The sequence below is a fragment of the Euprymna scolopes genome, chromosome 6 (assembly GCF_053919585.1).
Source record: "Euprymna scolopes isolate OS-2025 chromosome 6, ASM5391958v1, whole genome shotgun sequence".
Lineage (NCBI taxonomy): Eukaryota > Metazoa > Mollusca > Cephalopoda > Sepiida > Sepiolidae > Euprymna > Euprymna scolopes.
In genome coordinates, this window is record NC_136487.1 from 18,340,831 (window position 1) to 18,367,949 (window position 27,119).

The window sequence follows — 27,119 nt, forward strand, 5'->3', positions numbered from 1 at the left end:
AAGCCTATTTTGTACTCTATCAAGGGAGGATAGAGTGTTTTTAGCAGCGCCTGCCCAGATGTGGCAACAGTACTCCATACTTGGACATACTTGGCTTTTATATAGATAGAGGATTGCATCATTAGTGAGATATCTTCTGGAGCGGTAGATGGATCTCACCATTTTTCCAGCGACCTTGGCAACAGACTTGATGTACATGTTCCATTTCAGGACAGTTCCCCGAGTCGAGAGCCATCCATTTCAATTGATGCCAGATGTGGATCAGAGCGTTGATTATATAAAGATAGGAGCTTGGTTTTAGATGCATTAAAAGTAACCAGCCACCTCTTCCCCCACTAGCTCATGCTCAAGATCAGAGGAGAGAGAATTAGTGTCATCAGCATAGATGTCAACGAATGATTTAAGTATGTGTTTTGGGAGATCATTGATGTAGATCAGGAAGAGAGTTGGGCAGAGGATGGATCCCTGAGGGACTCCAGCATTAATACTGTGGGCCTCTGATTTCTGCCCAACAACCACTATTATGAGCCTATCAGAAAGAAATGATTTAATGATTGAGAAAACATTTCCAGTTATACCGTCGCTGGAAATCTTGTGTAGTAGGCCCTTATGCCATACTTTATCGAAGGAAAGAAGCCTTTGTCGAGAGATTCACTAATCCTATGAGATATAACCGTTAGCACATCTGCTGTAGATGTTCACTAATCCTATGAGATATAACTGTTAGCACATCTGCTGTAGATCTAGCAGAATGGAAACCATATTGTATGTCACTAAGAACGTTATTTCTGCTGAGGTGGTTGGCTACTTCTCTATTTAATATGGATTCCAGCAACTTCCTCATGACACACAGGAGACTTATTGGTCTGTACTGAGAGGGGGACGACTTATCACCTGAATTCTTAAATACAGGGCACACTTATGAGGTTTTCCAGGGTGTTGGGAAGCACTTCTCTTTAAGGCAACGCTTAAACAGCTTTGTAAGTATGGGAGCAAGTTCTGGTTGAAGCTTTTTCAGTACTATAATTGGAATGCCGTCAGGACCAGTTGCTTTACTAGAATAAAGATTCTGTGTTAGCTTAGCGACCTCATGCACAGATATTTGCATAGCGTGTTGTCTGTTATTAGAAGAAATACGGGGAGTTGATGGCCTTCGTCGTGTAGGATAGAATTAGCTGCAAAGTTCTTTGCAAATAGTTTGGCCTTGTCTGACGCTGACGAGATGACCTCAGGTTCATTGATGATGGTTGGGATAGAACGCACGCTTCTGTTCAGGATCCTGTTTGCTATTTGCCAAAACTGGTCGGAACCAAGCCGCTGTTCAGCAACTTTGGATTTAACAGACTGAGCATCTTGCATTTTTTATTACTCTTTTACAGTGGTTGCTGGCAGTCCTGAAAGCAACTTTAGTCTCAGTACATCTATTACGTTAGTAGCTATGGAAAAAGTGATTTCTGTGCGTGATGGCAGCAGCACATTCTGGAGAGAGAACCATGGCTGGCTGTTAGGTTTTTGTTGAAATTTTTTGGATGGTATGAATCGGTCTATGCCTACAATTAACCATTCGGTCAGATCTGATACTATGGAGGACATATTCTTTTTAAACATAGAATGTAAGGGTAGATCAGATATAAATGTACGGAAGCTATCCCAGTCAGCCATAGAGTATCGGTATACCGTACGGTGGAGAGGTACGTCTGATATATATTATTGATATATAATAATGTATAATATACTAGGTACCCCCAATGTGCACCACAGTTTTAACCCTCCAACAATGTAACACGATAGGTACATGCAAAATGAATGCCGCTACTAAAAACGTATAAACATTTTGACCCCTTCCTTTATGTAAAAATTCACCAAAAATCAGGAAATTAATAAATTTTAATGAAATTTTCAGTATTTATGATCACGAAATATATGAACCCATTATTTTTTTTATTTAAATCTTAGTAGAAATGTATTATTTTGTTTAAACAAAAAATACCTTTATTAAAGTTATGGTTTTCTGTAGTAAAAATAAAAAATAATGAATGAATTTATTTTTGCTTTTTTTAATGAAAATAATTCATCGTAAATTATAACAATAAAAAAAAATGATTTAATTTTTACAGGAAGATTACGAAAAAGCCCCTGAAGTGCATCTTAGTGAATTCAATATAACTCGAAGAAAAATGAATTTCTCGAACTACCGATATTACCATTGAATTAAGCATTGTTTATTTAATATTTTCACACAAAAAAATTAAAATAGCAAAAATATTTCTACTTTTTTTTTTCTTTTAAAATTACAGATTTCGCATGATTTTTATATGCAAGATTTTAATATTTTCCTTGATCACATGAATGTGAAACTTTTGGCGTAACATAATTTTTATATAATCTTGAACATTAATTAAAACAAAAATTTAATATAAAAACAGGAACATAAAAAAAATAATTGAATGAAAAAAATGATAAAAACGTTCAGGATAGGAATGTACAGATGCACGAATGGGGTGGGGGTGGGAAAGAAAACTAGCACCCCTACCTCCTTTTAATATCATGACTTCATTTTGAAACAGCGTTTTGATTGGCTGTTATTTTGGGCTTCTGTATAATTGTGTTTACAAAACTTCATTTGTTGCGTTTTGGCAAACAGCAGAATTAGGAGGGGGAGGGGCTAATTAAGCTATTTTTTTTGTACAAACAAGGTGTTTTTTTTAATTTTTTTTATTTAATTCAATATCTTAGGACTTTACTAATTATCTTTGAAATAAACCCAGAAAACTAATTTTTATCTTTCAAAAGATTTTTACAATGAATTTATTTAACTTCAAAATTTAGCTGAATTGGTTAGCTCGCCGTGAAAACATTTTTCATAACTTTTGTTTTTCACGAGTACAAATATTTTTTTTCCTTTAAAAAATTAACTTTAGTCTCTAATCTTTCAACTACAATCAAAAAGTAGTTGGAAACCTACAAAAAAATTATGATAAATCGGCTTTCAAAACGAAGTTCCCGTTTTTATCGTCCATTTTTGCCTGTACCTATAACACGATGTAACTGTAATTTAATTTAATGTTATCATCCTAACTTTTTCTACCATTTAAAAGAAGCTTAAAATAAACTACTAATATTAAAAAAATATTTACAGCATACAAAAATAATGAAAATGACTTAACTAAAACCGTGTTTACATTATCAATGTTTTATAACAACGTTCCTATGTAGTGACGTTTTTGAAGCCGTAAACGTACCCGTGTTTTAAAAGTCTAGCAAAAATCAAATAATAGTCATATGTTTCTGAAATTTTCGATATTTGTTCATTATTAAATAAACTTACATAATAAACGTAGGTTTCATTATATATATTAGAGGAAATACTTTTTTAGGTCTTCTACCCTCTTCTCTATATTTCATGTTATGAAAACTAAACAAAATAAATGTAGATCGATAAAAATGTTAACATTATAACTATTTCTTAATTATATATATATATATATATATATATATATACTCCTGTTATTTATTTCACTTACCTCAATAAAATTGAACATAAAATCTATATTATGTTTAAAAAAAAAACACTTTTTCTTGATAATTTTTTTTTCTCGGTAATGTAATTATTTGAATTATAACAAAAAGACAGAATTCTAAAATTCAGTTATTTTTAAAAAGCTTTAAAGGATATTAAATTCAAATATTACGCAATATGAAATTTAAACAAAGATTTTTTTACAACAGGTTTCCAACGTTAAAAAAAATATTCATATTATAGAATATATGACTCTTGATATAATAAAAATCCAAAATCAGCCTAAAAAATCGTTTTGAATTGATAAAATATGAACTTTATTTTTTGCACCTTTTTCCAAAAAAGTATGGAGGCCTTTAAGCAACATTATCTTTATATACATAAGTGCCAACAGAAGACGTTAAGATTAATTTTATTTCATTAACTTTCGTCTGCGTAGTTTGTTAAAAAAATCTATTTATTTTATAATGTAAATATAAAATTCAATAGCAAAAAAAGTTACTTCCATTAACCATTATAGCGCCAATGCCCACCCATACAAATTGATACAGAAAATAGTAAACACATGAAATGATTACGTTGCTGTTATTGTGTAAAATGCTGACTTTTTACACAAAACTGTGGAGGCACCTATATTACATGAATACTGGTATTGTTTAGGTATAGTATTTGTGCATTATAATTGCGGGCAAAACTGATGGGAAAATGTAGGGAGGCATAGTTTTGAAAGCCAGTTTATCATAATTCTTTTGTAGGTTTTTAAATACTTTTTGATTCTGTTCAAAAGATTAAAGACTAAAGTTCATTCCCAAAAAGGAAAAAATACTTGTACACGTGAAAAAAAAAAAGTTATAATGAAAAATGTTTTCATGTCTGACAATTTCAGCTAAATTTTCAAGTTAAATAAATCCATTGTAAAAATCCTTTGAAAGATAAATATTAGTTTTCTTTGTCTATTCCAAAGATAATTAGTAAAGACCTAAGATATTGAATTAGATTAAAAAAAAAAAACAAACATCTTGTTTGTTCAAAAAATAGCTTAATTAGTCCCCAAAAGCGAGAGATTTTGCCCTTTGCAGAATTGCAACAAATGGAAGTTTTGGAAACATGTATTATACGGAAGCACAAATGTCAGACAGTCAAAAGGCTGTCTGAAAATGATGTCAAGTAGTTAAAAGGATGTAGGGGTGATGGTTTTTTTTTTGTTCCCAACTGTGCATCAGTACATTCCTATCGTGAACATTTGTATCATTTTTACCATTTTTTCATTTAATTGTTTTTCTATGTTCCTGATTTAAAATTTTAAAAACAAATATTTATTTTTTAAGATTATATGAAGATTATGTTATGCTGAAAGTTTCACATTCATTCAAGCAAGGAATATATTAGAATCTTACATATACTTTATGCAAAACATGTAATTAAAAAAAAATGTAGAAATATTTTTTGTAATTATAATTTTTTGTGTGAAAATATTAAATAAACAATACTTAATTCAATAATAAGATTAGTAGTTCGAGAAATTAATTTTATTTCGAGTTATATCTAATTTCTTAATACAGATTTTAGGAGCTTTTTTGTAATGTTCCTGTAAAAATTAAATTATATTTTTTAATTGTTACAATTTACAATGCTTTAATTTCATGACGAAAATAAAATAAATTTTGCATTTTTTTTTTTACTACTAAAAACCATAACTTTAGTAAAGGTATTTTTTGTTTAAATCAGATAATACATTTCCACTAAGATTTAAATAAAACATAATATGTTCATTATATTCCGTGATCATTATTGGATAACTACTGAAAATTTCATTAAAATCGGTTATTTCCTGATTTTTGGTGATTTTTTAAGTAAAGGGAGGGGTCAAAATGTTTATACATTTTGAGCATCGGCATTCATTTTGCACGTGCCTAGTGTATTAATATTTTTCATATTTATTAATTTTTGTTATTATTATTAAAAAATATGTGCATTCGTTTTTGTTAAAGTTTGTCGAAAAATGAAACAAGTTGGAAACAAGTTAATGGCTGGTTTTGTTTTACGGCATATCAACCCTTTTTAGGTTATTTAATGCTGAATCCAGTGATTTTGAAGAATAATTTTTTTATACAATACATTTGTTTTTTTTCAAGTCAGTTTCTATTTAGCCCATAGTTGGGACCCTAATAGGTACTACCATTCCGGGTCAGAGTGGACCTGGGAGCAATGGCAATTAAGGGGTGGCTCCACACTCCCCAAAGCCCACAAACTGGGGCCTCACCATCGGATATAGTTTAAGGACAAGTTAATGAACAAACAAAAACTGAAACCATGTTAAGTAATAAAATAATTTTTTTAAAAAATCACATATTGATCCCTTATCGCAAGAATTATGCAATTTCCGGATATGTAAAAACAATATTTTTTATAATTTTTATATGGAAATGTACTTAATTAAAAAAAAAAAAAAAATGAACAAATAAGTGCTGAATTGCCGAATCAGTTTATTTACTATCGGTTTTGTGTTAACAAGTTTAATTATTTTGTTATTTAACATTGTTTCAGTTTTAGAATAAAGTAAACATGAATTTCCGGTACTAACGGTTTAGCATCCCAAATCTTTTTACGTCCATTTTTATTCCGCCATTTTTTGTACTTTATTCTTTTCACCAAATTATTAATTAAAAAAAAAAGAAAGGATTTCGATAGATTAATATAATGGAACTTTGATACTAAATTGCTGGTTCTTTGAAAGGTGAATTTAGGCTGCTGAAAACTCACAATCGAAAAATGGTATCAAATCCACGGTCTACATTTTCTTTCTTCATGTACATTAATTATAATTTAAGTAGACAATTTTATTTTTAATTTTCATTTATCTAAAACTAACGAGAATGGAAAACAGTTTTTTATTTATTGATATAGTGCTCGACTGAGCTTCAATCTATGGTCCCCTCTCACCAAACTTTCACAAGAAACACTCGTCTAGCTGAAAATATTATCAATAATTCCCCCTCCCCCACTCTTTATCTGTGCCTAAACCTAAACGTAGATTCCATGAACAAAGCTTCTTTCTTAGAACTGCACGCCTGTGGAACTGTTTTCCGTTTTCCTGCTTTCCAGCTTACTACAATATGGTTGTTTTCAAGTCCAATGTAAACAAGTTCTTTATAAACCGTTCCCCTTAAGTTAACAAATTTACCGAATTTCCATTCCTGACAATTACTATATTGTCCAATTGACTACTGTACACTCTTTAACCCTTATCCTCGAGTGGCCTCTGGGCCTTGATAAGTAGTGATGCCTATGTAAAAAAAAAAGAAGAAAAGTCAAAGTTGATTGTATTGTTATAATAAAATTCTATTAATTACTACATTGCACAGATATTTAAGAAAAAAGAAATATAAGAGACGTCTGATCTAATTTAAATAGCATTTTAACCAATTGAAAAAAAAAATGGACGCTTAATATATATGAATAAAAAATGTATACTGTGGGTTTCAAAGCATGTAAGTCTATAGCATCCTGAATTCACCTTTCAAAAAGTCAGTAATTTTGTACCATGCTATTACCAGAGTACCATATTTTAGTATGTATTTTATGGCATTAAAATATATAGGTAAAAAACCTTAGGTAAACAAACGTGGATTAACTCAGTTTTAGTTTTATACAACATATAAAGTTATCTTGTTGAATTTTCAAAGTTGGACAAATAGCATTTAAGCTGAGACTTTGCTTCTGATTAGCCAATTTTCATTTATCATTGTTGTACCATGTTACTGTGACTATAACATGCTTCACTATTTATTTTTTTACTAATTCTGTAAACCTGTCCGGCAAACTGGTATTATGTGAAAAAATTTTTAATCATGATTTAAAAAAAAAAAAAAGCAAAAAACAAATCAGCAAGGGAAATAATTATACAAAATGAAAATTCTTATACTCATTTCTACACAACTAAATTCACCCAGGCATTAACCTAAATTAATAATACAAATAACATTTTAGACCAATTGGAGAATTTTCTAAATTTATCCGAAATGGCCTTTCTGGAACCACATCAACCCAAATTCTTAGATCATTCATAGATTTTTATGCAGACAACACCACGTTCTATGGCAACACTTCAAAGGTCAACAATGACTGATTCTCTCTCCTGATCTTGAGCACATGGTGCAATGGGGGGAAAAAGGTGACTGGTTAATTTTCATGCACCGAAAACCAAGCTTCTCTCTTTTCATCATAATTACTCTGATTCCCATCTGGCCTCAATTGAAATGAATGGCTCTCATCTTGAGGAAGCACCATATCTTGACAATATTCTGGAACTGACCTTTATTCCTGGTCTGAAATGGAACTCATACATCAAATCTGTTGCCAAGATTGCGGGAAAAATGATTGGATCATTGCATTGCTCCAGTAGGTATCTTAGTGCCAATGCAATTCTCTATCTGTATTAGTTACATATGTCCAAAAATGAAATACTCTTGCCACATCTTGCCTTGATAGAGTTCAAAACTGGCTTCAAAGCATAGCAGGTGATGCCCTTTTCTCTTCCCTGTAACTTTTTCCCACAAAAGAGAGGTTGCGAGCCTGACTCTGCTCTATTGTTATTTTCATGGCAAGTGCTCGTCTGAGATCCATCTATGGTTCCTCCTTGCCAAACTTTCACAGAGCATTCGACTAGCTACAACCACTATCAACAATTTTTCCCCCACTCTTGATCTGTGTTTAATTCTAAACTCAGATTCCATGAACATAGTTTCTTTCCTAGAACTGCCCACATGTGGAACTCTGTTCCATTGGACTGCTTCCCAGCTGATAATTGGTAGCCTTTCAGTCTAATGAAAACGAGTTCTTGTTGAGTCGTCCCTCTAACTTCTACCCAATCTACACTATTAACGATTACTAAACTACCACCTTACATTCATTAACCCTTGTCCTTGACTCGCCTTCAGGCCTTGATAAGTGGTGACTACCGTATATAAGTAGTCCAGCGGGTTCAGGTTGGGGGAGGAGGGGAGGCCAGTGAGAGAAGGGTACAAAGTTATAGCACTCCTTCTGAAGCCAAGCTTGGATCTCTTTGGACTTGTGGGCTTACGCCAAGTCTTGCTGCCATACCCAAGGTCTGCCAGTGGCCACCCAACTGCACCAGGGAATCAATGCACTCTTCGGCACATCCAGGTAGATTTTAATGTTGATTTTCATGCCGACTTTGAAGATGTGAGGTGGCATGATGTGGCCCTCACTTGAACCTACACCAAAGGCCATATAATTAAAAAATGTGCAAACAAACAATATAGATATTAATCGATAAATCTAATCTTTTAAAAGGTATTTATTCATTTTTTTAATTTATTTTCTTCCTCAAGAGAACAAAAATGTATCGCAAGGTCCTTGTTAATGTGTGTGGGGGGGGGAACCAGCTCCCCAAAAGCAGTTGCAAAAATACAAATTGCCTTAGTATACAAGGGTTTTCTCTACATTGACTAAGGACAAATTAACTGTAGCACCAGAACAGATACTACACTTAGATCTTAGCCTGAAGGCCAGATAACTTATTTCTTAATCTATTAAAATTGCTAGAGAAAAATATGGATCATTGTTCTGAGATTAATCGATTTTTGTTTTCATTTTTGTTTTCATTTAAGCCAATAACCATAGTCCAGGTAAGTGAACATTTGAGTAGATTTAAGAGGGACGTTTTATTTCGCTTCTAACTGGATGTCTACAATGACCAACTAATTTATCTTGCGGGTTGCCTTTTTGTTAATTCCTCCAGACTTAACCATTTTCTTGCAGGAACATGACTTTTTAATACACATCTTTTTCTTTCTTTCTTTTTTTTTACAGCTACTTCTAATAGGTTTCTTTGTCTATCATTTATTTTAACCACTTTTAATGGGTTTATTTTAACCACTGTAATGGGTTTGTCTTATTTTAAATGCTTTTAATGAGTTTTTCTATTTAACTACTTTTAATGGGCTTAGTTATTGGTTCTGCTTTCTCTATTGTGATTTATTTTAACCACTTTTAATGGATTCATCATTTCTCTTGATATTTTTATACTCCTTTATAATTTGATGAAATTAAGACTTCCTTAATGCATCAATAGAGACAATGGGCACTTCCTGTTGTATGGATAGTTTATAACGAAGCATGAACTATAACTCTCCTGAACCGGCATTGCTTGAGTTCAATGGCAAGGAGTTCAGGCTGACTGAAAACAATTGTGTAATAAGTAGTTTCCTTTTCTCTTAGACTGATTGCACAACCAAGGCTTAAGAGTTAAGTTTACCCTATTAATTTTTTTTTTCATTGAAATCACTCCAGACAAAGCAAGAAACCTTGTGATGTAAGAACAAAAGATGATTGTCACAATAACAGGAAATGCCTATTAGTCTTAGTCGGCAGTTCTTTAAAAGAAGTTACTGGAATAGGAAGCTGCATTACAAGATATCAAAACAGTGAATTTCGAATAAATTCCGATTCTCTGATTGGTCCAAAATATTGTTTGTTTTTATTTGTTCAGGTGGATGCCTGCGTGAATTCGATTGTTTGAAATGAGTTCAAACATTTTCACTTTGGCCACAACATGCTGCTACATAAGAATATACAAAGAATCGATGGAGACCACTAGACCAACGAGTCAAACGAGCTAGAACAAAGGGCGCAGAAAATTCTACACATGCAATAATAGAAAAGACTGAGACTAGCAACATGATGTTTTTGAGAGACATAGTCATATAGAGAGAGAATGCAGAGAAGAAATAGGCGGATCTAGCAAGAACGAAAGATAATTATAACAAAAAACGGGAGATGCTCATCAGCCCCAGTCTTAAAAAGACCACGGCTGTAGGCAGGAGGAAAGCAAGCACATTTTTTTTTTTTTTTTTTTCATAACTGGAGAGGAGATATATGGATTCAAACTTTTCCTCAGGATATTTTTTTTTAAATTCATAACTGGAAGGGAGATATATGGATTCAAACCTTTCCCAGGGGTATTTTTTCTTTCTTTTTTTTTTTTTTTTTAATAATTCAAAGATTGCTAAAGTGTGTACTGCAGCTGGGCCTCAGATTGTCATGAGCATTTTCTGCAATTAAAAAGTGTGTGGTGGTGGTGGTGGTCTTATTTGTTAATCTACAACAGAAAATTATTCTGTGTTATTTGGACTACCATCCACATCTTATTGTTCTCACAACATTTTGGTCAATGTAACCTCCAACTATTTTTTTTTTTTTTACGTTAATGTGATGTTGCTAGTCTCTCTTTTCTATAAATACATGTGATGTTGCTAGTCTGTCTTTTCTATAAATACATGTGATGTTGCTAGTCTCTCTTTTCTATAAATACATGTGATGTTGCTAGTCTCTCTTTTCTATAAATACATGTGATGTTGCTAGTCTGTCTTTTCTATAAATACATGGCATGTTTTTATCAAAATCGTCTGATCTATTGCTTGCTTCTTTTGTTTTCACTCATTTATGTTGGTCTAATGGTCTCCATCAATTCACTATCTTAATACCTAATTGTAATACAGCTTCTTATTCTAATAATTTCATTCCAAGAACTGCATAATTGTGGAACTTTCTTCCTGCTCACTGTTTTCCTTCTACATACAACCTGTTTTTTTCTTTTCTTTTTTTTTTTTTCAAAACCAAATCAATAGATATTTCCTGTCTTTGTGATAAACATCATTCGTTCTTGCTTGCCTTTACATCAAGTGGCTTAGTGCCTTGTCTCGAGCAGTTTTCATTTAGAAAGGAATGGGGTCAGTTATCATTCTGTATAGGTTCCTGAATCTGAAAAAATAAATGGCCAGATGTTATATGCAAAAATAACAACTGTAACTTAGTGCATATGAATGCGTGGGGAAATAGCAGCAGCAGCAGCAGCGGAGGATGGCTGACTTGCAAAGAAATTAACAGCAGCAGCAGCCGAAAAAGTGTACATGCAAATTAAAAAATGTGCGCAAGAAGAAAATAAATAAAAAAATAGGAGAAAAAAGGCAGAAGCGAACATTTGTCATATCCTCATATATGTTGACTTCTGTTGTAGTTATGGAATTTGACTTTTTCCCTTACCTTGTCACCCATCTTGTGAACGATTCTGTTCCATGGATCTGCCTTATCATGCATTCAGTGTGACCCTTATCAAAATTTACACTAGTTAACTTAATCGCCACTGCCATAAGGTCCCTAATATATAACACAAACAGCTAAAGAGCAGATAAACTCCCACTAAAAGTCATTGAAATGAATACTGGAATTCTGATTTATCTCTACGCTTATATAAAAGTCACTTTGTGTGTGTATGAGTTCCTTCCTCGTAAGTTCCGAAACGACTAAGCCTATCTTTTGCAAATTTCACACAAAGGTAATTTATGTCTGACAATGTTCTTAGATATCTTTTGTGCAGAAATTCATCAGATAGGTACTAAAAATCGAAAAAATCCGATCCTAAAAAGAGTCTTTCTCTATTATAGATAAAAAATAATTTTTACAGGGGAATATTTTGCGTTACACTGGCCAAGAGAAATAATAAAATCTCAGCAAATCATTTCTTCTTTAATTTATTGTCATCTAGAGATATAGCTCAGTGGTAGAACATTCAACTACAGATCGGTGTACCTCACCATTTTATTTTAATTTTTTCTTATTAATGAGAGTCCAATTTGCAATAAAAGAAGAGATACAATTTAAAATCACTGCAAATCATTTCTTCGTTTGCATATTTTAAAACTAAACATTAATCAGAAGAGACTTTTCCAATCCCAAATATCAGCTGACGTGATATTGTAAAGAAAGACAAACGGAATTTAATGAACGACATTATCATTATTACTTTTTAAATTTTTTTGCGAATTAGTCCACTGGGCAAATTATTCCTTGTAATATATAATAATCAATAGCGGATTGATTCTATAATAATACATACGCAATCTGCATAAATTAAAATATCATGTTTAAGCGTATTGTACGACCGGGCAATGCCAGGCAGTCAGCTAGTTGGCAAATAAATTGCTGAACTGTAATTATTGTGGCAGCTGAATGCAACGTAGATGATGAAAGAAATTGTATGAAGCTCATAAACAAAAAAAGAAATCACCATAACCACCACCGTTGCTGCTGCTACTATTACTACAATCACCATCATTATCATCAACACGAGGGAGGTGATAGTGGTTAACGATATGGACTGACAATCTGAGTGTGTCAAGTTTGTTCCACAGAAATATTTTCACTAAGTGATGTTGCCGGTTTTTATGTGGTCCCTCTAATAGGTACTTAACATATTTTTAGAAAAATATCGGGTGAAATGATAAGGTTTGTTGCTTCTGGACCAGGAGTGTAATGTTGTCCAGGACCCAACATGTTGTAGTCGCAAAGAAGACAAAGAATGGGAAACAACTCGACACATTTTTTTTTTTTTTTAATGATGACATTTATTTCCTCATCCTCCTGCCATGTGTGACTTCTTGTTACGGCTGTTATGTCACCCATGTTTCTAATGTGATCTCAAACGTCATCCACGTCACTAACGTGATCATCTTCGCTAACATGCTTTCTCTCCTTTTCATAGTCTTTTTCCTTACAGTGACGTCATTTCGCATTTCGTATGCATTTACGTCCACACACTGTTAGAGGAAGACTAGCAAGAATACCATATTTAGATATTCATTAACATAATATAAAACCAAATGCATAATACATGTCTGTTTTGTCACAGGAAGTTCCAACAATGCAATGCGTAAAATACATGTCATGAATTGCTACAAAATAATTTGATGATAGCAACTTATTGGTACAATGTTGTCACCTGAACCTCATGTGAAAATTATCTGTTTGTTTGAAGAAAGGAGAATGGCGCAAAATGTGTGTATAAAAGTCTTGTATGAATATACCAAAACTAAAGACAATAAAATTATTTGGATTCTTCAGTCTACTGTTCTCATCTTTAGTGTTATTTTCACAACATTTTGATCAATGTAACCTCTGACCTTTTTCAGGTACATCTGTCGAACTCTAGGAATCTTTTTGTCAAACTCAGGTGGTACTCGAAATATAATTGTAAATTACTTAGAACTTCTACCAAGTCATGTTTGACAGAATGAAAGCATGCTACACCCATGTATTAAATCAAGGGTTCTCTTCGAAATTGCATGCAGATTCTGGAATTCGACAAAAGGATTTTAAAGTTTGCCAAGATACACCTGAAGAAAGGTGGAGGTTACATCGACCGAAACGTTGTGAAAATAACACTCAAGATGATAACAGGAGTTCCAAAAATCCAAATAATCCAAATAATCAATTCTCATCTAAAAAAATTCAGAACCATAATAAAAACCAGTTGTATACACAATAGAATTGATTAAATAATTAGAAATAAGAAATTAAAGTATGAAATTATTTACTAAAATTAACTCCAAAATGGTTGATCTGCTATAAAACGGTCAAACCAACACTATTTAATGCCTTTTCTTTCCCTTCATCTTGGTTGCCACCATGTTCATAGTGTTTCGATCGTTGTATTCTCTGTCTCTTACAATGTGCTTCTTGTCATAATTGGTAACCTTCTGGAAATTTCAATCCACTGCGATAAATGATTATTGTTTCGATTGCGTTTATATATCTGCTGAATAATGGATATAGAAATTATTGAAGGGTTATTTTTTGAGTTAATGCTCCCTAGAGGCTTTGAGTTCAATCCCAGGTAAAGCAAAAAAAAAATCTATGTAATATTCTGCTTGTGCTTTCCTTAGTCCATATGTTTTGAAAAAGACCAAATACAATTTTTGGTTTAAAAAAAAAAAGACAAAATCGCAAAATCTAGCAACTACGGACAAGAATGAGTGACCTCCTTTTGATGTAGCCTCGTTTTGAATATCATTATAATATAAGATCATTGTTGTAATTGTGTAAGAAAGGAACTCATAATTTTGGTGTACAGCGATTCTTCAAAGAAAGAAATGGCAAAAAAGAATATTATCTGCCAAGTGGTGCTGGACAGAAGGAGTAATTTAAAGATTGTCTCTTACAATGTGTTTTTATTATTTGTATTGAACTATGTAGCACAATATTACTCTTTGAGTATTTATTAGTACTTATTAATTTCTTATTTGGGTCAATTCTATATTTAAAAGACAATAGACACTATTTTCATAAAAATTTTAATAAACTCGTATTTGCTACGTGTTATCAGTTTTCTGCCCCAAAAACTAATTTTTTGTGATATCCAAAAAGATATCAGCTTCATCAAAACATTTGTTGATTAATATATTTCTCATTCTGTGGAATTTCTGCAGGTCCTGCTAGTTAACCAATAGTGTAGTGATATTTAGATGCAGGTGTCGAAAAGTAATGTTTGAATTGAAATTTTCCATTTCAGATTATAATTAAGAAAAGTGGAACATTCCAAAAAGTGTATTTAGAATTTGTATGACATGGCAGGATATTAAATCATATAGAGGAAGTTGTTAGTGATATGTAGCAAATAAGCTGATGGAATCTTTCTCTTTTTTTTTTTCTGGACCATGTTTAGGTCAGTTTTGTGACAGTGCTTGTATTTCCTTCTGCGAGATGAGTGGGGGAGGTTGATGTATACTTTATGCTTTGAGAATACTAAATCTCTAGAAAGTGTTAATTTGTGCGAACATGTTTTTGTGACCATCATGATTGAGAAAAAGGTGAGGATAATACTGCAATTGTGGATGATAAACTACATGTGCACGAAAACATTGTGTGCTTCCCATGTCCTTCTTTCGCTAACATTTTCTTCGTATTCTTTGTTTATAAAAATGTTACACTAAATAGGACTCCATTTGCTGAAGGTTACAGATTACAAAAAAAAAAAAAAAAAAAAAATGCCGTAGAAATGGTGAACCAGGACTAGCAACAGAGAATGAAGATGATTTGTTATATTAACTATAAAAAGAATTATTTTGTCTTACATGCTGGGAAATTAGAACCTGAGCATCACATTAACATGAACTGAGGTTAATCTACACGAGTGCACACACTTGGGAGAGTGATGTGATTTGCATAAGCATATGCGAATTTAATTCAGATTAAGGACTTTGGACATTATAAAAGAAAGAATATGTTTGGCAATTAGAAGAATGTGAGTGTTACGGTTGGTCTAAAATCTCAGCTATTTGGAACCATATGGATTTCAAGTACACCATAAATAAAATAAGCAACGACCAAAAGTAATACTGGATTTTTTAACTTCTACTTACATTGAATCGTGCACTTTTATAATTTTTAGATCAGATTTTTATAGAAGCAAAAAAGGTTTACTATTTATAAAAAAGTGGTGTTCTTTACAAAAAGCTGTTTATTTAGATAAAAAATGTATGCATGACAAAACATGCTCGTAAATAAAACTGTATTAAATTATTAGCAGATGGATAATATGGAAAACATTTTTTTTATATTAAAACTTTTTAAAAGTTTTGTAAACTTTACAGATTAAAAAAAGTTTACAATATATACTGCAACCAAAATATATGAACAAACGAACGATTTAAAAAAAATCTATAATTTTATTAACAAATCTTTTTATAACTTATGTTTTTTTTTATATAATTTTTTTTTAACGATTTGCTTGCATTATGTTATATGCACATTTTTAATTTTTAAATTAATTTGTAAATAAAACTTTGTAAACATATCTCCTTTTTTTTTAATAGTAAAACTTTTTAAAAGTCAAAACCTGTGATCTAAATGTTATAAAAGTGCGTATTATACTGTTTGTTAATAAATGGAAGTTAAAAAATCTGGTGTTTAGTGTCCGTTTGGTCATTGCTTATTCTGGGGTGCTTCATATCTATATCGTCCGCTATTTGCCACTGTATTGTTTGTTGCTTGGTACGGTATCAGTTAGGAGACTACTTTGCATAACATTTCCAGTGTAAAGTACATAGTTTTCCTTTCTTTTTTAAACCTGAAGAAGTCTTGAAGTAGAATATCTGAAACATTTTGAAAATGCCATATTTGACAAGGAAACAGTCTGAAGAGGGTGAATAATATAAATCCTGATACGTCGCCTCGGAACCATTGTCAAATTTGTTATTTTTTTTTTTATCCAGCAATGCACCTTCATTATGGAGACATGACAGATAGCACAAATTTGGGCAAAATCGTCAGTGAAGTTCAACCGACTGAAATCTATAATCTGGCAGCTCAGAGTCACGTGAAGGTAAGTCTATAAAATGCTTGCTTGTATACATTTTCATTAAATTGAAACAATTTAACTTTTACTTGAGATTATTTGTAAAAGTTAATTTTTATATTCAACTTTGATAGTTTGTATTATTTGGATTATTTAAACTACTGTTCTTATGACAGTATCGGTCTTGTTATATTCTCATCTGTTGAATGTCATGTTTTTTTGTCTGGTTTGGTCAACAAGTAAAATGGAATTGTCTCCTCTACATTTTTTTATCTCTTTGTGCTAATGAAAACTCTGGATTAAATATACTTACATGAACTTATGTATACTATCCCAGTCTCTCTCTACCTCTCCCTCTCTCTCACACACACATACACACAGGTTATTCCAGAAATAAAACCTTTTTTCCTTAACTCAAAAATTTGAAGAGCTACGAAAACAAGAGTGGTACTATTAAAACAAACTTTTGTGATCCAGAATTAATTTTCCTCGTAGTCACCATCATTCTCAATGCACTTTTGTCAGGAATTCAAAGATGCATCTCTGCTACTGATGCACGTCCATGACAGGGGTTGCTTTTTTAGCGTCCACACTGTTGATATCTGCAGCAATGATGAAACTTTCAGGTGATGTTATGGCTTGCAATAAGCCACAAAGAAAACAGAACAACGGAATAGAGATTAAACAACGTATTACTGGAACAACAACGTAAAAAGGTTACAACTGAAAAGAGTAGTAAACGTCACCGAGCAGGCAAGGGTCGCTCTGGTGTTTAATCCACTTTTGGGATCAAAAAGTCTATGGTTTATATAATGGATAGAACAGTCCATTTGGAATTTGGAGGGTGATTCCCCCACAACACCCCCCTCCCAAGCTGATTTCCGCGGTTGTGGAAATCAGTACTTCTTCCTTTTGGGGCAGACCACCAAGGGGTCTGTACGCTTCCTCTTTCTTCTGGAGCGTCTCTGTTCTGACATCCCTTTTGGAGGGTCTATGTCAAAACAGTCATACAGTTTCAATCGCCTCACTGCCGTCCTGTGGTGGTTCTTCTTGATCTTGTAGAAGCGTTTCCTGATTTGGTTCAAGTATCTCTTATGTTGGAACTTTGGGCCCTGAATGATGTATGTAACATGGCCGATTCTTCGTAAGATCGTGCCCTGTTCCCCAAAAGAAACGTTATTTCTAAAATGTCTAAAAAATACACGTTATCTCCGCTGTTAAACCGTTTCGTTGGCATTGTAGAGGTTCTGTTGTGTACTATGTGTTTGAGTAGCAGTTTATCAAATACGGATTTTATTTTCCGTACAGACATGATTTCTGCTGGGGATCCAGCATCTGGTTTGTTCGGATTTCTCGTGATTCTGTAAATCTGCAGAAATTGCTGAAGGGCCTTTTCTGTTGGTGTACCAGACGCCTTTTTTAATGCCCTTTTAAGCGTATCGACGAAGCATTTGACCTGGCTTTTGCTTCTGGTGTGGTACTAGGGTGTCGTAATATGCTTGACTTGATACGTTTCGCAGAATTCTCTGAACTCTGTCGAGATGAACTGTGTAGCGTTGTCAATAACCAAACAGTCTACAACCCCAAACCTAACAAACAATTCCAATAAAAAATGTCGTTGTTACCGTGGTCAGTTTTTTGCATCTTAGTACCTCTGGCCGTTTAGAGTAAGAGTCAACTACTATCAGGTAGTAAAAATCCTCCACAGGCCCTGCATAATGGATGTGGATCCTTGACCATGGTTGTTCAGCCTTAGGCCAAGGTTTACATCTGTTCAACATGTCGGTAATATCTTTGTCCATAGCTGGCCAATTAACAAAACTTCTCATTAGGCTTTTCATTCTGTTTATTCCTGGATGCCTCATGTGAAAATCCCTGGGAATTCTTTTTTAAGGGTTTGGGGGATGACAACCCATTTACCGTATAACAGTATTTCGTCGCAACCAGAAAAAATGTCTGAACTGGTGTCACCCAGTGCTAATTTCTGCTTCGTGGTTTGAATGAAATTGTCATTTAGGGAGTCTGACTTTATTTCCTGAAGTGTGACTGGCAGTTCGCGGATAATATTGTTTATCATGGTTTTTACATCACTATTAATATGTAGTGCCGTGATTACTGAATCTTCAAGAGGTTCCATTTTGGCAGGAATCAGTCTTGATAGACCGTCTGCATGGGCTAGTTGTTTTGAGGGGAGAAATTGAATTGTAAAATTATAGTTCAGTAGAATAGTCTGCCATCTTAATAGTCGGTTTGCAGTGAATGTTGGAAGTCCTTTTTTTGATCCAAAAATGGATATCAACGGCTTATGGTTGGTTTGTAGAAAAAATGCCTTCCGTACAAGAACCAGTGGAATTTTTAAACTGCAAATATGATTCCTAGGGCCTCTTTCTCAATCTGAGAATAATTCTTTTCTGCTGGCAAGAGAGTCCGTGATGTGAAAACAATAGGCTGTTTCGAGCCATCCGGCATTCGATGTAGCATGCACGCCCCGACGCCATATAGACTACCGCCGCTAGCTACTATTATGTCCAACTGTGGGTTGAAATGCGCTAGGAATAGTTTTGAAGTCAGGATTCTTTTTATTTCTTGAAATGATGTCTGCCAATCTTCTGTCCACTCCCAAGCCTTATCCTTTTTCAGCAATTCATTAAGTGGTGCGTGCAATTTGTGCATATTTCGGATGAACCCATGGTAATAATTTGCCAAACCTAAAAAAACTCTGCAATCAAGTTATGCTTACTGGTGCCGGTATTTCTTTAATAGCGGTCGCCCTATCTGGGTCTGGGCGTCTGCTATCTTTATCAATTATTTGACCCAGGTATTTAATTGTTTGTAAAAAGAACTAGCATTTATCTGCTTTGATCTTAAATTCATAATCTTGTATTCGACTGAATACTTGTCTGATATGTTTTTCATGTTCCTCCCTGCTTTTGCTCACTATGATAATGTCATCAAGATATGCGATTGCGGTGTCCAAGCCGGACAGCATAGTATCCATTACTTGCTGGAATATTGCAGGTGCCACCTTGACACCAAACGCGAGTCTTTTGTATCTGTACAAACCCCGATTAGTGTTAATACAGAGGAGGTTAGTGCTTTTGTCATTTACCGGAATCTGTAGGTAAGCGTCGCTTAGGTCGATCTTAGAAAAAAACTTGCCGCCATATAATTTCGTGAACACTTCTTCTGGACTAGGTAATGGATAGTGAAAATCTTCTAAGGACTCGTTGAGTCCAGTCAGGAAGTCGGTGCAAATTCGAATTTCCCTGGACCTTTTCTTTACGTAAACTACCAGAGCAGCCCACTCACTATATTCGATTTTAGCTAGTATATTGATGCTTTCTAATCTGTCTAGTTCCTGATTTATTTTGTTCAGGGAAGCGAACGGGACATTATGTTTCTTTTTAAACAATGGTTGTGTGCCAGGTCTCAACTTAAAATCTGCGGCCATTTTTGTACATCTCCCCGGGCCAGGAGTAAATATGTTTGTGAATTCTTTTTTAAAACAAGTTATAAGTTTCTACCTTTCTGTTGGGCGGGTATCTATTTTCTTGCAGAATGTGGATATAAGAAGATCCCAGAGACGAAACTCCTTCATGCTGTCAGAACCAACCTGTTCTCACTATCTTTTAGCACATACAATCTTAATTTTTTTGTTTTCCCCCATAAAGTGACGTTTGTAATTAATTCACCTTCAAAATGAATTTTTGTACCATTAATGACTGTCGTCGTCTTGTTAGTTTTTAACATAGTCGGCTTTTGCAATATTTTCCACGTTTTGAGATTTATTATTGAAAGATCCGATCCACTGTCTAATTGGAATTTAATAGCGTTGCCAAAAATGTTAACCGTTACATATTTGCATAGATTTTCATCTACGATGTCCTTAGTTCTGGTTTGATGTACACGGCTTCTATTGTGAGTTTTCCTACAGTGCAAACTTTTATGACCGATCTCATTGCATAAATGGCATCTTTTTGTTAAAAATGGGCAATCCCTTACCCAATGTATTCCACCACGTCTGAAACAAGCGCTCGGTGCTTTTAGTTTTTCTGAGTTTCGGTGGTTAGTGTCTGTGTGCCATTTTGACGGTTTTTTCTTAGTTACTTTTTTATATTCGCGATGCCTGCTTCGATATCTCTTGCATCTTTTTTTATAATTTCTACTTTTTGACAATCCTCAATAAATTTTTGAAGTGTAAAGTTTGGTTCATTTTCTAATTTTGTAAGGACTCTGCACCTGATTTCCGCATCTTTTCCTGAGGTTAACACTTGCGCAAACACAAGACATTTAAAATTGTCTGCTGTTAGTTCAGACAACTTAAAATCATCACAGTGTTTGTTCACTACAGCTGCGTAGGTGGCAAAATCATCATTATCGTCTTTTACCACATTCAAACATCTCCAACGTTTATGGAAAAGATACGTTTTCGGCGAGAAAAGTTCTGTTAACAAATTTACCGTACCATTGAATGATAAATCTGCTGTTTTCCGAGGCAAGACGTAATCCACGAATTTATCATGCTCAGCCGTTTCTAATTTTCGTAGTAGAAGTCTGGTTTTCTTTTGATCAGACCAGTTGCTGCAGTCAATATTAAAAAAATCTTCATAACGCCGAAAATACGCTGCGAATGATTTTTCCTCTTCCTCGTATTTAAAATTGTCTATCGCAGTCCATATTGTATTCTGAGAAAATGCTGAATTGGTTTCCGTGTTCGCATTATTTTGAACAATTTCTATAAGTAATTCCTCTGTTCGTAATTGACGTTCGGCTAACTGTTTTTGAACTTCCTTTTGCTGTTCCTCGGTTCGTATTTGACATTCCGCTAACTGTTTTTGCAATTCCTTTTGCTGTTCCTCGAATTGTGATTGACGCTTTGCGGCATCGATATGCAACTTGGTCAAATGTTCCAACCCTACTTTCAATTCGTCCATTTTGCTTTGTCAGCATTAGCAATTTCTAAACGTTCGCTGAATTTTACAAAACCGTTTTATTTTTTCTTATTTCTTCCTCCAGACAATAAAACGAACAGAAAAAACATAAATATATAAAAAAATTCATTGTCTAAAGAAAAAAAAAATCAAGTCATATATTTTTCTCCAGAAGAAAGAAAAATAACGCCCGATTTTAGCAGCGAAAACCACAAGTGACAAATTCTTTTTCCAAAAGTATAAAAATTTACCTTTCTAAGTTGCAACGAACCTTTTTCTTTTTTCAAAAATACAGCGCTATCTTTGAAAGTCATGACAAACTTTTTTCTTTTTAACTCTTTTTTTTCCGTAATGATCTGCGTTTTTTTTTTTTTTTTTTTACTGTGAACCTTTCAGTTGCAAGTGTTATGTTAGACATTTCCTTAGGCTTGATAAGATTTGAGTCTGACGTCGTTAGTATTTTTAGAATACTATTTCAAAGCGAGTATTTTTTTTTTTTTTTTCAATGTCGTTACTGGTTTCGATTTTAGTATGCTCCTTGAATTCAATGTAGTCAGTGTTTAGTTTTTTAGAACACTGTTTTTAAACGTGAGTACGTTTTCTGAATCCAATGTCGCCAGTGTTATGGCTTGCAATAAGCCACAAAGAAAACAGAACAACGAAATAGAGTTTAAACAATGTATTACTGGAACAACAACGTAAGAAGGTTACAACTGAAAAGAGTAGTAAACGTCACCGAGCAGGCAAGGGTCGCTCTAGTGTTTAATCCACACCTGGGATCAAAAGGTCTTGGTTTATATAATGGATAGAACAGTCCATTTGGAGGGTGATTCTCCCACAACAGATGATGAATGCATGAGTTCAGTCATCATGACAATTCAATTTGGAATCCTCTTTGATCCATTTAGTCAGAATAAAAACTAGTAGATATGACTTTTGGAATCCCTCTCATATATACACACACACACATTAGTGATGGGACAATTCCAATATGTTTCCTGGTTTTGTACTACATTCCTGATTCCGATACAATTACTGATTCCAATTCTTTATAAATCTCTAAATATTAGCTGATTACTGTAAAACACACACGTTAAATGTGCTTATATTTTCTCAAACGTAAAAACACATGTGGAAGGGGATGATCTATAGATTTTAGTTTTACTGGTAGTTTAAAATAAATATTTTTTTATCATTACTATCAGCAGTGGAAGGTTTTTTTTTTAAATTTTAAACAGAATCAAATCAAAAAAACAATTAAAGGAATTATTTATGGCATCGGAAAATAGACACAAAATGTTCCGATTCCGAATCCTATACCATAAAAAGTTCTGATTTTTCCAATTCCAATTAATCATCTCAACACTAATATACGAGAGGTGTTTCAAAAGTAATGCCTATTTTTTTTTCTCTCTGACATAAAATAAACCCTTATTAATAACAACTTCCCAAATTATATCGTTGATCAACAAATTAAACGCACTTTAGCCACCATTACAAAAAACACTAATAGTTAACATATTCTACAGTAACTAGATGCACGCTAATTATAAGATTGACAAAAAAAAAAAGAAATATCGTACATAAACACATTTCCATCATTAAAAAAATTCTAAACTTAGATTTATAATATAAAAAATTAAAACAACTCAGTTACTAATAAGCAATAATCTGACAGACAACAGAAATTTACTAAAAACTAGCAACACCATGTCCTATAGGGGAATGTGTCTCCAAAAACAACTTGTAACTTGGCATAACTAGGACCAGTATATCTCGCCGGCTTCCATGTCACCTATCTTTCCCTTGTAGCATATGACCCCCCCCCCAAAATGAATTTAGAAACATAATAAAAAGCACCGCCATTTTAGCTGTCTCACATTGCAACCTGCGCCTCCCAATCATGTAAGCTGTACTCATTCGCATAAACAAACTGACTATCAGTTAGCCTCAATATGAGGGGAGGGCATGCTTAAATGCTTTTAATGATTTTAAACAACTTTTCAGTAAATTCACCGAACGCAATTTTTTAATACATTGCTCGCTTGAAGACGACTCATGGAAGTCAAAAACATTCGTGACTATGGCAAATTTCTTTTTCCATTTGTATATAACGTTTGAACATTGGCCCGCCAAATGGAAAAACTGATCAGAAGAGAAACAAACAGGGATTATCCCTGCTGTTCAATGAAACATTATATATATATATATATATATATATATATATATATATATATATAAAATAATAATTACAATTAAGTTTACAAAGATAATTCAAATAGCAAACTTAAAGTATATTATAAATATTAAAGACTTAATATTTATAAAGTAATCCTAACCAGATGTAAAAGCTCAATAAAACCAAATAGGAAATAGAGCTTATAAGAAGAACAAAGAATTAATAAAATATGTAAACGAAACACTTCAACAAGTGTTAAAAACATTTAATTTTCAAAAAAGAGACACAAATTAAGTGGATTGTCCTTAATCCGCTGAGTTTCAAAAAACTGAATAATACACTTGTTTATTTAATAATTTATTCCAATTTAAAGTAAAAACAATTTTTGTTTTCAATCTAATTAACATGCAGAAAAAAGATTTTAGAAACTCTGCGTTGATAATTAATTTTTGTCAGTTCTTTATCTCTCTTCTTATTTTTTATTGCCCCCCCCCCCAATAAGGCATGTTACCACTTGGAGAGATATCTGATTGTACTACATTTGAACACCTGTGGGTTATTACACTCAGGGAAGCAGGAAACAGGAAGGAAATTCCAAAGGTTAGCAGTCCAAAGTGAGAAACTATTAGAGTAGAAAGCTTTCCAGCATCTAGGGATCTCAACAGTGAAGGGGTGGGATTTTGCTGCTTGTTGGGTTAGTCAGCAATATGTCCGTCGATGAGACACAAGTGCTATAAGTTCATCCAAGCAGATTCCATTAAAATACTTGTAAAATGGATACAGAGATGCAACATTGCAGTGATGGGATGGGTTTGGATCTTGGATCTTGGTTGACAATGCAGGACCTTTTAGATTAGTGATTCTATTTCGTACCCTGTATGTGTGAAAGAGACTAGTGGTAGATGCATCAGCCCAAATATGGCAACAATAAAAAGTTTAGCATTTACGAGATGATAGAGTAACACCTGATTGATCAATGACTCAAGATTTTAACGAAGAGGGATAGGAGGAGGATGATTTGCGTTCCTTTCTACCCTTTCCCGCCCACTTCCTTTTTCTCTTTCAATTATTTACATCATTCTATTCCTCTCACCGCTTATAGCCTTTACGTTATTCGCCCGTGTGACATCATCATCATGATGTCACACGGTGACAAGGTATAGACAAGCAAGATATGTGCACGGTGACAAGATATACAGATCAACAGAGTTTTTGTAACGCATGTACACGTACACACACATACTTTTTAACTTAAATATTTCTTTGGCTTCTAAACTAATTTCATTTCAGCTACTTTTGACAAACTGTTGTTGGCTTCATTTGTTATTTCCTATTTCGCTTTTCTAAAGAGTTCTAGCATATTGTTTTGAAAGCCATTACTTTTCGGAGGATGCTACACTTTTGATTTTTCTGCACTACTTTGTAAGCTTTGACAGAAAGCATTAACTCGCTTGACCAAGATGTACCGAGCGTGACGGCTGTTAACATATATATATATATATATATATATATATATATATATATATATATATGTGTGTGTACTGAAGGTGTATATTTTATTTGGGCCGAAATTCATGATCTGAATAATGTCGGCTTCAAAGCTATAAGCATTCACTTGGTTTGTTAAAGGAAAGGAAAAAAATCTGCACAATATTTTGCTCATCTTTTTATCTTTTTTTTTTTATACATTTTTTTCTATTTTTTTCTTTTCATTTCTTATCTTTTATTTTCTTCCATTCTTTTTTTCCCATTTCTTTCTCTTTCCCTTTTCTTCCCCCCCTCCCCGTTTTTCCTTTCTTTTTAACAATAAAGAGAATCATTGGCGTGGATCGAAAGAAAAATAAGTTAATTACAGTGCAGCCTGACACGCTTGAATAATCACTGCATGCGTTTCTGAGACTTCAATTATAACAAACGTAGGCAACTTTCTGAATGACATTCCCAGCAGTTAAAGAAGTCAGGGTTCAAGTCCGTGTAAAAGACAACATTTTTAAATGTTATTTTTTGTCCTTTCTTTCATGTCTCCCACTTCTACATTCTTTCTTCCCTTTACTTTTAAAATTAGTTTTGTTTTTCTATACTTTTTCTTTATTCTTTATCTGTTTTCCCCAACCGATCCTCCTCGTCGTCTCAATCCCTTCGCTCTGTTTGCCTTTCATATTTTGGAACTTTTAGAAAATCCCTAACCTCTTTTTTTTCCTAAGAAAAATATTATATGGTCCCTGTTAAGATTTGTTTAATGGCTAAAACAACAGGCATTTCTGTCCTCAGGGTGTATTATGTTAAGTTGTGCGAACCAATTTATGGATGAGCGAAAAATATTTTTGATACGCCTTTCCCCTTCACTCCCATCACACCTCTTAATAATAATAAAAAAAAAACATTCTGCAAGCACCCGTGGCGTAGTGGATAAAGTACTTAGTAAAATTCAGTTGCAAAAGTTACACTCTTCTGAAGGTCGAAGGTTCAATCCTCAGTGCGAGCAACACTGAAAATAAAATTGTGAATTACTTGGGACTTCTACCCAGTTACTTCTACCCAGTTATGGCTGACGGAACGAGAACATGCTACCAGCTAGCGAGAACATTCTATGGTTTAAATAAAATGTTCTGTTCAAAAATCGATGCAGATTTTCGACACGATCGATAACATACACTTGAAGGTTGAAAGGTACATCGACTGAAACATTAAAATAACACTCGAGAACAGTAGTTCAAATAATCTAAACTAGCGGGACCTGTGGAAATTCCGCAGGGGACTCGTTCATTTATGTTGGTATTCTGTAGATGTGCAGCATAAATGGAGACGCTCTAATATTATTGTAGCTATTTTGTTTAAACTGAAAAAGTATTTATCCCAGCTAGTAGGGACGTCCGATGTAGTCAGGTCGTAAAGAACGCTTAAATATGATATTTTAATTCTTGCAGATTTCGTATATATTATTATTGAGTTAATGTTCTAATATTAGAAAGTTGCAGTTTCAAAAATAAAAAAATATATCTATATGACTTGGGTTCATCAGCTGGAATCGAAACCGAATCCCAAACTTATGAATGAAAATAAATATATATATATATATATATATATATATATATATATATATATATATATATCTTTTAGTTCCTTCAGATATGATCGAAACCGAAACCAAAACTTATGAAGAATTCTTGATAAAATTCTTTATAAAAAAATAGATTGCTAAGGTACCATTATCTAAAAACGAAACCAAGACTTACAAAGAATTTTTGATAAAATTATTTAAAAAAAAAAAAAAGAAGATTATTGGAGTTTCATCAGCTATAATCGAAACTGAAACCAAAATTATGAAGAATT

General features: G+C 33.3%; 1 protein-coding gene across 2 annotated transcripts in view; it reads left to right on the top strand.

Annotated features, from left to right (window-relative positions):
* Nucleotides 1–27,119, top strand: part of LOC145277556 (GDP-mannose 4,6 dehydratase-like) — a 337,466-nt gene that overhangs the window by 132,535 nt on the left and 177,812 nt on the right. The window contains exons 4-5 of one of the 2 annotated variants that reach the window (XM_080129028.1): nt 9,154–9,171; nt 16,594–16,703. In XM_080129028.1, the coding sequence (XP_079985154.1) occupies nt 9,154–9,171; nt 16,594–16,703 (128 nt within the window). The remainder of the gene's footprint in view (nt 1–9,153; nt 9,172–16,593; nt 16,704–27,119) is intronic. The other variant, XM_080129029.1, reaches the window with a different exon arrangement.